The sequence below is a fragment of the Haliotis rubra genome, unplaced genomic scaffold (genome assembly GCF_003918875.1).
Source record: "Haliotis rubra isolate DU_JTF1 unplaced genomic scaffold, ASM391887v1 Scf709, whole genome shotgun sequence".
Classification (NCBI taxonomy): domain Eukaryota; kingdom Metazoa; phylum Mollusca; class Gastropoda; order Lepetellida; family Haliotidae; genus Haliotis; species Haliotis rubra.
In genome coordinates, this window is record NW_025767423.1 from 526409 (window position 1) to 539515 (window position 13107).

The following is a 13107-nucleotide window of genomic DNA, read 5'->3' on the forward strand; positions in this document are numbered from 1 at the left end:
ATACACATGACCTGTCACTACAAGGTCAAACTATTTCCCTGACAACTCAAATCAGGTAGATGTTGTTAGTTTGCTTGTTGTGTATTATTTACTGAAGCACCCAGCAATACTCCTGATACAGGACGATGGGCTAAAATTATCTGTGATGTCATTGGTTTCATTCCCTGCACTCCTAATCCATAGCCAACCTTTGCTATACATTATACACACCTCTTTCAAATATCTTGTCTAGATCTTTAAGTAGGGTCATGTTTCAACTAAGGAAAGTCTTCATAACTTATTAAGAATAATGGACCTCAGCTGTTTAAGAAATGGAGACATGGACTTTACAAAACGGTCCCCTCAAATGGGTCCCCTCAAATGGGGATCAGACAATCCAGTGATATACATTCTAGCTGCAAGTCACAGAACCTGATCATCTGATCAAAAGTAGCCTGTTCACAGTCGCTTCATCTGACCAGTGTTTGGTGCTGAGCTAGAGCCACCAATCAATAGTTGCCGCCTATAACCAGATATCCCCACTAGGAGCTTTCTGACGGCTGGTGTCATACCTCCAAGAATGTCGGACCTGAGTTGTGAGAGGGTCTGTAAGGCGGTTCGATACAAGGCACACGGCATGCAAGTGGAAGTGGCCACAGAGCTGTCCAGTTTGATCTTGGGGTTGACGGTCTTTGATGAAGATGCCTTCACCAGGGCTTTCTTCAGGATATCTGCAAACATTAATATTGTAATATTGTATACACTGAAGTCAGCAACCTACAGCGATATCAGCCTGGATGGATGAGTAAGATAGATGAGGGGGCCAGGTTGATGAAAGGGGTCATTAAAATGGGAGAAGTGAGCTGGGTGGGTGAGCTGTGTAAGTGATATGGAGAAGTGAGGTTGCTGGAATGAAAGTAAGAATTGTGAGTACTTACTTCTGTGGGTGAGTTCCTTTGGTGACTTACTACTAGCGGGTGAGTTCCTGTGGTGACTTACTACTTGTGGGTGAGTTCCTGTGGTGACTTACTACTAGTGGGTGAGTTCCTGTGCTGACTTACTACTTGTGGGTGAGTTCCTGTGGTGACTTACTACTTGTGGGTGAGTTGGGCGAGTTCCTGTGGTGACTTACTACTAGTGGGTGAGTTCCTGTGGTGACTTACTACTTGTGGGTGAGTTCCTGTTGTGACTTACTATTTGTGGGTGAGTTGGGGGGAGCTCCTGTGGTGACTTACTACTTGTGGGTGAGTTGGGCGAGTTCCTGTGGTGACTTACTACTAGTGGGTGAGTTCCTGTGGTGACTTACTATTTGTGGGTGAGTTGGGCGAGATCCTGTGGTGACACTACTAGTGGGTGAGTTCCTGTGGTGACTTACTACTTGTGGGTGAGTTGGGCGAGTTCCTGTGGTAACTTACTACTAGTGGGTGAGTTCCTGTGGTGACTTACTACCAGTGGGTGAGCTCCTGTGGTGACTTACTACTAGTGGGTGAGTTCCTGTGGTGACTTACTACTTGTGGGTGAGTTGGGCAAGATCCTGTGGTGACTTACTACTAGTGGGTGAGTTCCTGTGGCGACTTACTACTTGTGGGTGAGTTGGGCAAGTTCCTGTGGTGACTTACTACTAGTGGGTGAGTTCCTGTGGTGACTTACTACCAGTGGGTGAGCTCCTGTGGTAACTTACTACTAGTGGGTGAGTTCCTGTGGTGACTTACTACTTGTGGGTGAGCTCCTGTGGTGACTTACTACTAGTGGGTGAGTTGGGCGAGTTCCTGTGGTGACTTACTACTAGTTGGTGATTTCCTGTGGTGACTTACTACTTGTGGGTGAGCTCCAGTGGTGACTTACTACTAGTTGGTGAGTTCCTGTGGTGGCTTACTTCTTGTGGGTGAGTTCCTGTGGTGACTTACTATTTGTGGGTGAGTTGGGCGAGATCCTGTGGTGACTTACTACTTGTGGGTGAGCTCCTGTGGTAACTTACTACTAGTGGGTGAGTTCCTGTGGTGACTTACTATTTGTCGGTGAGTTGGGCGAGTTCCTGTGGTGACTTAGTACTAGTGGGTGAGTTCCTGTGGTGACTTACTACCAGTGGGTGAGTTCCTGTGGTGACTTACTATTTGTCGGTGAGTTGGGCGAGTTCCTGTGGTGACTTACTACTAGTGGGTGAGTTCCTGTGGTGACTTACTACCAGTGGGTGAGCTCCTGTGGTAACTTACTACTAGTGGGTGAGTTCCTGTGGTGACTTACTATTTGTGGGTGAGTTGGGCGAGATCCTGTGGTGACTTACTACTAGTGGGTGAGTTCCTGTGACGACTTACTACTTGTGGGTGAGTTGGGCGAGTTCCTGTTGTGACTTACTACTAGTGGGTGAGTTCCTGTGGTGACTTACTACCAGTGGGTGAGCTCCTGTGGTAACTTACTACTAGTGGGTGAGTTCCTGTGGTGACTTACTATTTGTGGGTGAGTTGGGCGAGATCCTGTGGTGACTTACTACTGTGTGGGTGAGCTCCTGTGGTGACTTACTACTAGTTGGTGATTTCCTGTGGTGACTTACTACTTGTGGGTGAGCTCCAGTGGTGACTTACTACTAGTTGGTGAGTTCCTGTGGTGACTTACTTCTTGTGGGTGAGCTGGGAGAGTGCACCGTGGAGTTGTTCTGTGTGGTCTCCACATACTCCAGTAGGACGGAGAACAAGAGACGGATCATTCTCTCACTCCACAGTAGCTGCAGCTGCTTCACCACATACGGCATCGCCTCGTGCAGGCTGGCAGAATACAACAACGTCATCAGGGTTATACAATATATCTACGGCTCATCGCCTCATGCAGGCTGGTGGAATACGTCATCAGGGTATATACAATATATCTACGGCTCATCGCCTCGTGCAGGCTTGCAGAATCACGTCATCAGGGTATATACAATATATCTACGGCTCATCGCCTCGTGCAGGCTGGCGGAATACATCATCAGGGTATATACAATATATCTACGGCTCATCGCCTCGTGCAGTGCAGGCCGGCCGAATACAACAACATCATCAGGGTATATACAATATTTCTACCTATTAATCAGGATATATACAACAGGAAATTTCACATTACAGTTCTCCCCTCTGACCTGTTGTTTCAGATCTCACCTTTGGTCTGTGTTCTGGGAGAACCAGCCCAGGACAGGGTGCCAGTGAGTCAGGTTTGACCTCTTGTTTTGGACATACATCTTACAGCTCTCTAGAAGCCGGATCATAACAATCTGAAACCATGTCAACACGATAACTGTACCGTCTGGGAAAGGATGGTTGCTATGTCTCATTCGAGATACAACACACTCAAACAGCCATTTTGAAAGCTAAAATTTTAAGCAGGACACGTTATTACAATCCTGTCCATCTGTATGTGTCCACGAACATTTCGGGACATCACAGTGAAGGTAAATAATATGTTGGAACATCATCACTTACCATGAAGCTCATTGTGTTCTCCACCAGTCCCTGTAACAAACAAACACATGTCAGGTGTCGTGTACTCCCTAGACACCAATCTCAGACTTGTTGAACAAACAAACACATGTCAGGTGTTGTGTACTCCCTAGACACCAATCTCAGACTTGTTGAACAAACTTCACTTTATTGTGTCAGTTGCTTAATGCCACACTCACCCATATTCCAGACTGATAAACTGTGTCTGGACCTGACAATCCTGTGACTGACATTGTGAGCATTAACCTAAGCAAATGGAATACCAAGTAAGCCAGTCTGACCATCCGATCCTGTCAGTCACTTCTCACAGACAACATGGGTGGGGTGTTGTAGAAATCAACCATGATTCAGTGCAACTGCTTGTGCCGGGTCTGGGCAACTGGGGACAACTTGCAACCCTTGAGGTGTTTCCTTGCCACCACACAGCAACTGGTTTTGTTTGATTAATGGGGATATTATGAGGTGAGGTGAAATGGGGTTTAATGTCTTACTTAGGAATATTATTCGCTCGTATGACGATGTGCATGCGTGTGTATGTGTGTGTGTGGCTGCTTGTACTAGCCAAGACTTCAGCTGGTTTTATAGTGCCAGCCCACTGAGATACCATGCCGCAGTAAAGCATGAATACCCCACTCAGACACACTTTACTGAATCCGAACCGACCAGTCCTTGTTGTACCCATAAATGCTGAGCACCAAGCAGGGACCAACAAGTACCCCATTTTAACATTGTTGCTATGACGTGGCCTGGGATCAAACCTGCGATCTTCCGTGCTCCGGGCGGAAGCTCTAACCTCTACATCATGTTGGTCGTCAGGATACTATGACAAACATGAACAAGTGATAACTTCTGACCATTCATAAAGTGAGTGAGTGAGTGAGTTTAGTTTTACGCCGCTTTTAGCAATATTCCAGCAATATCACGGCGGGGGACACCAGAAATGGGCTTAACACATTGTGCCCATGTGGGGAATCGAACCCGGGTCTTCGGCGTGACGAGCCAACGCTTGAACCACTAGGCTACCCCACCGCCCCTCCATTCATAAAGTCGCCTCTTACAACAAGTATGGGTGGCTGCATACTAGTTCCAACCCCGATCTGCGTGGGACTAACAGATGTCAACTCATGCTGGATTTCCTTCAGGATGATTATCAACACCACTGCTACCGTACCTCCAGCTCTGTGTATCCAAGGTGGATCAGGTTGGCTGAAACACCCAAAAAATGTTTATTACTACCACAAATGGAATAAAGCCAAAATAGATGAATTATTAGACTTTTCATCCAAATCTACCCCAAAAAAAACACACACACACACACACACACACCCCAAAAAATCTTTTGGCATGAGACTTCGCATTTTCAGTTTTTTCATGCTTAGAATTGGCATGAGCATAGCTATATCAAAGGGAGATTACTCTAAAGTACAGCCACTCACATATAGGTTCAACTACACAAAAACAGTATTGCTTGCTCACTGAGCCGGTCCGTATGTAAACAAGTCAAGAGAGACAGAGACATGTGACAGCTGTGATTGGATGAAATAGTGTAAGATGTTTATGTTTTTAAAAAGCATATGCAACCAGTAATTAAAACTGACCACAATTTTAAGTATTCAGTGCTGTTATTTTTATCACCATCACTTATGCTTATTGTGTGTACAGATATTTTCCAGTAGGTGACATTTGGTGCGGAGCTGGGTTTGATGTGTTCCGCTTCCTGTGCTCGCAAAATGAGCCGGACAAGTTGGCCTGATATTCTGTTTTTCTGGTAGTTTAAAGGCCAGAGTGTACCCATGTGTACATGGAATGGCTGTTGATAGCCTGTCTATTTTTTCAAAAATTATAAGGTTACTATAGAAGTCTATGGGAAAACATTTGGTGGTGTGTAACCCAAAGGTCTGTATGATACTGCATCAAAGGGAGATTACTCTAAAGTACAGCCACTCACCCATGATACAGAGGCTTGCATCAAAGGGTGATCACTCTATGTACAACCACTCACCCATGAGACAGAGGGCATAGTTTCCTTCAAGGGAGTTGAAAATGATGCGAGTACTCTGTTCAATGGTCATCAGGTCCAAGCACCGCTTGAAGATCCGATGTGTGATCAGTGAAGACATGCACTGAAAACAGGAGGAACTTATATACTTACACATTTTATGAATTACACTTTATGAATCAGCGTTTTATATTTATGGTGTTAGCCTATTGTTGGCTTAACATCTGACTGATTCAAAGGTTTGAAAAAAGGCTCCCAAGCAAGTTGAGATTTGTTGAACTTTTGTTAAGTTAAGTTAAGGTCAACAAATCTGTGAACCAAACGGGGCGGTGGGGTAGCCTAGTGGTTAAAGCGTTGGCTCGTCACGCCGAAGACCCGGGTTCGATTCCCCACATGGGCACAATGTGTTAAGCCCATTTCTGGTGTCCCCCGCCGTGATATTGTTGGAATATTGCTAAAAGCGGCGTAAAACCAAACTCAGTCAGTGAACCAAACAATATCTGTATATCTATCACACATGCTTAACACCTAGAAGATCTACAGCAGTTTCCAGTTTGAATGTTCCATCTCCTCACCAGAATGAACATACCCCAAAGGGCAATAACCACCATTATATTATGTAGCCAGCTATACACCCCATCGCAAAACACTGCTTCTTCAACACACACTATTTCACTGTACAAATGCCTGAGGATTGGCTGAACAGCCATGTTAAAAGCCAATTAATTAGTCCTTGTTCCATCCTTTATATGACCAGCTAGTATATATATGCAGACATGTTTTCACACCTGGCGTCCTAATTACAGTTATTGTAACCAGGCTAGAGTATATACAAATGTGAGACACCTGGTGTCCTATTACACAGTTATTGTAACCAAGCTAGAGTATATACAAATATGCTGTGACACCTGGTGTCATAATTACAGTTATTGTAACTAGGCTAGAGTATATACAAATGTGAGACACCTGGTGTCCTATTACACAGTTATTGTAACCAAGCTAGAGTATACACAAATATGCTGTGACACCTGGTGTCATAATTACAGTTATTGTAACTAGGCTAGAGTATATACAAATATGAGACACCCGGTGTCCTAATTCACCTTACTGTTACCAGGTTAGAGTATATACAAATATGCTGTGACACCTGGTGTCCTAACTCCATCCACATTGTAACCAAGCTAGAGTATGTGCAAATATGCTGCAACACCTAGTGTCCTAATTCCACCACATCGCAAAACACTTATCGTAACCAGACTAGACTCTATATGCAAAAATGGAAGAACACCCGATGACCTAATTTGATCCCATATGTGATCAGCTAGTGCCCATGCAGACCTACTGTGACACCTGGTGTCCTAACTGCATCCTGTAAGTGAGCAGCTAGTGTACATTCAGATATGCTGCAACACCTAGTATCCTAATTTCATCCTATGTGACCAGCTAGTGCCCATGCAGACCTACTGTGACACCTGGTGTCCTAACTGCATCCTGTAAGTGAGCAGCTAGTGTACATTCAGATATGCTGCAACACCTAGTGTCCTAATTCCATCCTATGTGACCAGCTAGTGCCCATGCAGACCTACTGCGACCCCGGGTGTCCTAACTGCATCCTGTAAGTGAGCAGCTAGTGTACATTCAGATATGCTGCAACACCTAGTATCCTAATTTCATCCTATGTGACCAGCTAGTGCCCATGCAGACATACTGTGACACCTGGTGTCCTAACTGCATCCTGTAAGTGAGCAGCTAGTGTACATTCAGATATGCTGCAACACCTAGTATCCTAATTTCATCCTATGTGACCAGCTAGTGCCCATGCAGACATACTGTGACACCTGGTGTCCTAACTGCATCCTGTAAGTGAGCAGCTAGTGTACATTCAGATATGCTGCAACACCTAGTGTCCTAATTCCATCCTATGTGACCAGCTAGTGCCCATGCAGACCTGCTGCGACCCCGGGTGTCCTAACTGCATCCTTTAAGTGAGCAGCTAGTGTACATTCAGATATGCTGCAACACCTAGTGTCCTAATTCCATCCTATGTGACCAGTTAGTGCCCATGCAGACATACTGCAAAACCTGGTGTCCTAACTGCATCCTTTAAGTGAGCAGCTAGTGTACATGCAGATATGCTGCAACACCTAGTGTCCTAATTCCATCCTATGTGACCAGCTAGTGCCCATGCAGACCTACTGTGACACCTGGTGTCCTAACTGCATCCTGTAAGTGAGCAGCTAGTGTACATTCAGATATGCTGCAACACCTAGTGTCCTAATTCCATCCTATGTGACCAGTTAGTGCCCATGCAGACTTACTGTGACACCTGGTGTCCTAACTGCATCCTTTAAGTGAGCAGCTAGTGTACATTCAGATATGCTGCAACACCTAGTGTCCTAATTCCATCCTATGTGACCAGTTAGTGCCCATGCAGACATACTGCAAAACCTGGTGTCCTAACTGCATCCTTTAAGTGAGCAGCTAGTGTACATGCAGATATGCTGCAACACCTAGTGTCCTAATTCCATCCTATGTGACCAGCTAGTGCCCATGCAGACCTACTGTGACACCTGGTGTCCTAACTGCATCCTTTAAGTGAGCAGCTAGTGTACATTCAGATATGCTGCAACACCTAGTGTCCTAATTCCATCCTATGTGACCAGTTAGTGCCCATGCAGACATACTGCAAAACCTGGTGTCCTAACTGCATCCTTTAAGTGAGCAGCTAGTGTACATGCAGATATGCTGCAACACCTAGTGTCCTAATTCCATCCTATGTGACCAGCTAGTGCCCATGCAGACCTACTGTGACACCTGGTGTCCTAACTGCATCCTGTAAGTGAGCAGCTAGTGTACATTCAGATATGCTGCAACACCTAGTGTCCTAATTCCATCCTATGTGACCAGTTAGTGCCCATGCAGACATACTGTGACACCTGGTGTCCTAACTGCATCCTTTAAGTGAGCAGCTAGTGTACATGCAGATATGCTGCAACACCTAGTGTCCTAATTCCATCCTATGTGACCAGCTAGTGCCCATGCAGACCTACTGTGACACCTGGTGTCCTAACTGCATCCTGTAAGTGAGCAGCTAGTGTACATTCAGATATGCTGCAACACCTAGTGTCCTAATTCCATCCTATGTGACCAGTTAGTGCCCATGCAGACATACTGCAAAACCTGGTGTCCTAACTGCATCCTTTAAGTGACCAGCTAGTGTACATGCAGATATGCTGCAACACCTAGTGTCCTAATTCCATCCTATGTGACCAGCTAGTGCCCATGCAGACATACTGCAAAACCTGGTGTCCTAACTGCATCCTTTAAGTGACCAGCTAGTGTACATGCAGATATGCTGCAACACCTAGTGTCCTAATTCCATCCTATGTGACCAGCTAGTGCCCATGCAGACATACTGCAAAACCTGGTGTCCTAATTGTCAGAATCTGCATCCTTTAAGTGAGCAGCTAGTATACATGCAGATATGCTGCAACACCTAGTGTCCTAATTCCATCCTATGTGACCAGCTAGTGCCCATGCAGACATACTGCAAAACCTGGTGTCCTAACTGCATCCTGTAAGTGAGCAGCTAGTATACATTCAGATATGCTGCAACACCTAGTGTCCTAATTCCATCCTATGTGACCAGCTAGTGCCCATGCAGACATACTGCAAAACCTGGTGTCCTAACTGCATCCTTTAAGTGACCAGCTAGTGTACATGCAGATATGCTGCAACACCTAGTGTCCTAATTCCATCCTATGTGACCAGCTAGTGCCCATGCAGACATACTGCAAAACCTGGTGTCCTAACTGCATCCTTTAAGTGAGCAGCTAGTATACATTCAGATATGCTGCAACACCTAGTGTCCTAATTCCATCCTATGTGACCAGCTAGTGCCCATGCAGACATACTGCAAAACCTGGTGTCCTAACTGCATCCTGTAAGTGAGCAGCTAGTATACATTCAGATATGCTGCAACACCTAGTGTCCTAATTCCATCCTATGTGACCAGCTAGTGCCCATGCAGACCTACTGTGACACCTGGTGTCCTAACTGCATCCTTTAAGTGAGCAGCTAGTATACATTCAGATATGCTGCAACACCTAGTGTCCTAATTCCATCCTATGTGACCAGCTAGTGCCCATGCAGACATACTGCAAAACCTGGTGTCCTAACTGCATCCTGTAAGTGAGCAGCTAGTATACATTCAGATATGCTGCAACACCTAGTGTCCTAATTCCATCCTATGTGACCAGCTAGTGCCCATGCAGACATACTGCAAAACCTGGTGTCCTAACTGCATCCTGTAAGTGAGCAGCTAGTATACATTCAGATATGCTGCAACACCTAGTATCCTAATTCCATCCTATGTGACCAGCTAGTGCCCATGCAGACATACTGCAAAACCTGGTGTCCTAACTGCATCCTGTAAGTGAGCAGCTAGTGTACATGCAGATATGCTGCAACACCTAGTGTCCTAATTCCATCCTATGTGACCAGCTAGTGCCCATGCAGACATACTGCAAAACCTGGTGTCCTAACTGCATCCTGTAAGTGAGCAGCTAGTATACATTCAGATATGCTGCAACACCTAGTGTCCTAATTCCATCCTATGTGACCAGCTAGTGCCCATGCAGACATACTGCAAAACCTGGTGTCCTAACTGCATCCTGTAAGTGAGCAGCTAGTGTACATGCAGATATGCTGCAACACCTGGTGTCCTCACCTCCTAAGTGAGCCGTGTGGGAGATGTGGTATATGATGGCCGGGACAGACAGGATGTGCAGCAGAAAGACCGTCAACAGGTTGTCGGAGAAGTTGGCCGACACAAGGGGTCTGTAGCACATGCAACATGACACATGACAAGGAAGATGAATGAAACATTAATCAGAGGAATTTTCACTACAGTATCTTAACCTCCCACCACCTCCTACAGTGCTCGACCTGTGAAGATCTGGGGTACAATAGGTCTTCAGCAACCCATGCTTGCCACAAAAGGCAACTATGCTTGTCGCAAGAGGCGACTAATGGGATCAGGTGGTCAGGCTTGCTGACCAGGTTGACACATGTCATCGGTTCCCAATTCCGCAGATCGATGTGCATGCTGTTGATCACTGGATTGTCTGGTCCAGACTCGATTATTTACAGATCGCCGCCATATAGCTGGAATATTGCTGAGTGCGGCGTAAAACTAAACTCACTCACTCACTCACTCCTACAGTGTTCCCAGTTTACTATCAATACATGACAGGCCTCCAGTCACAACAGCCAGGATTAGATTGCTGGGAAACAAAGGTAATGTGGTACAGAGGCCCTCGTATCTTTGCGAAGATTAAAGATTAAAAAAAGTGTTTTTTGAGATGACCCCCGACTCGAAATGCTACACAGTACAATACATTATGACAAGGCCGGACACTTCGGTGTACCCCACCCACCTGCTTTGTACCCCACCCGCCTGCTTCGCAACGCTACCATCTTAAGTTATCTATTAAAACTTAATGTGAACATAATCATGGATGATTGGCCTATCGATCACCAATCATGAAACCTACCAATTCTTTATTGTTATTTCTGCAAGTCGACTCAAACCCGATTTTGACTCTTAACTAAACGATCTTGACACAAATGGATGACGATATGGCCGCACAAAACGGGTGTGTGGTCAAAGCAAGTTTAGTTGGGGGTTAAAATCGGGTTTCAATCGACTTGCAGAAATAACAATAAAGAATTGGTAGGTGTCATGAGTGGTGCTTGATAGGCCAATGATCCATAATTATGTTTACATTAAGTTTTAATCGATTGCAGCGATGGTAGCTTAGAGATCGGCAAAGCAGGCGGGTAGGGTACACTGAAGTGTCCAGCCTTGTCATAATGTATTGTACTGTGAAGCATTTCGATTCGCGGATCATCTCAAATGTTTTACTTTTTTTTAACATCTTTAATCCTCGCAAAGACACGAGGGCTTGTGATGGGGTACAGATGTAAACCCATGAATATGTTCTAGCCGCAAATGGTTGACCATTAACCAGGGATGCAGATTGTTTCACTGTTTTACGTCTAATGCATCTTTGGTGTCACCTACAAGTCAGGCATTGTATCAATGTCCACTACATGTCAAGCATTGTATCAATGTCAACTACACGTCAAGCATTGTATCAAGGTCCACTACACGTCAAGCATTGTATCAATGTCAACTACACGTCAAGCATTGTATCAATGTCCACTACACGTCAAGCATTGTATCAATGTCCACTACACGTCAAGCATTGTATCAATGTCAACTTCACGTCAAGCATTGTATCAACGTCAACTACAAGTCAAGCACTGTATCAAGGTCAACTACAAGTCAAGCATTGTATCAAGGTCAACTACACATCAAGCATTGTATCAATGTCCACAACACGTCAAGCATTGTATCAATGACAACTACACGTCAAGCATTGTATCAATGTCAACTACATGTCAAGCATTGTATCAATGTCCACTACACGTCAAGCATTGTATCAAGGTCAACCACACGTCAAGCATTGTATCAATGTCCACTACACGTCAAGCATTGTATCAATGTCAACTACACGTCAAGCATTGTATCAAGGTCAACTACAAGTCAAGCATTGTATCAAGGTCAACTACATGTCAGGCATTGTATCAAGGTCAACTACACGTCAAGCATTGTATCAATGCCCACTACACGTCAAGCATTGTATCAAGGTCAACTACACGTCAAGCATTGTATCAAGGTCAACTACACGTCAGGCATTGTATCAATGTCCATTACACGTCAAGCATTGTATCAATGTCCATTACACATCAAGGTACACGTCAAGCATTGTATCAATGTCAACTACAAGTCAAGCATTGTATCAATGTCAACTACACGTCAAGCATTGTATCAATGTCAACTACACGTCAAGCATTGTATCAATGTCCACTACACGTCAAGCATTGTATCAATGTCCACTACACGTCAAGCATTGTATCAATGTCCACTACACGTCAAGCATTGTATCAAGGTCAACTACACGTCAGGCATTGTATCAATGTCAACCACACGTCAAGCATTGTATCAAGGTCAACTACACGTCAAGCATTGTATCAATGTGAACTAGAAGTCAAACATTGTATCAATGTCAACTACAAGTCAAACATTGTATCAATGTCAACTACACGTCAAACACTGTATCAATGTTAACGACTGGTAGTCAAACATGATGTCCAAGAGAGGTTCCAATGTCAATTATTTTGATTGTCAAGCATAAACTCAATGTTAGCTATTGCTATTTCAAGTTCTATTCCCTGTATTTGAATCACCCTTTGACGATCACTACACACACAAAACAGTCAGTCTCCACACTGCTCTCACACAAATACCATCGATGTGAAACCAGCAGCACATGTCCAGTCATAACTAGACTACATGGCTAATCATGTTTGATATCGACAAAACAATAATATTATTCTGATTATGAAGAAATGTACAATATTGAGCATATATTGCTGTATTACCTCAACGCCAGGGTAATGATTGCTGTCAGTGTAGCTCTCGTGAAGACAGGCTTAGGTCGAGCCAGTCCACGTGTCAGTAGACCCTGTAAACAAGGAAATGTGTGAAAACAGATGATCTGACATTTCACTCGTCTCACTTTTCAGAGA

General features: G+C 44.7%; 1 protein-coding gene across 1 annotated transcript in view; it reads right to left on the reverse strand.

Moving 5' to 3' along the window:
- Positions 1 to 13107, reverse strand: part of LOC124259052 (ubiquitin-protein ligase E3B-like) — a 48100-nt gene that overhangs the window by 18505 nt on the left and 16488 nt on the right. The window contains 8 exon segments of the mRNA XM_046693129.1: positions 552 to 710; positions 2593 to 2741; positions 3114 to 3226; positions 3435 to 3464; positions 4624 to 4658; positions 5455 to 5579; positions 10189 to 10290; positions 12961 to 13043. Of these exon segments, the coding sequence (XP_046549085.1) occupies positions 552 to 710; positions 2593 to 2741; positions 3114 to 3226; positions 3435 to 3464; positions 4624 to 4658; positions 5455 to 5579; positions 10189 to 10290; positions 12961 to 13043 (796 nt within the window).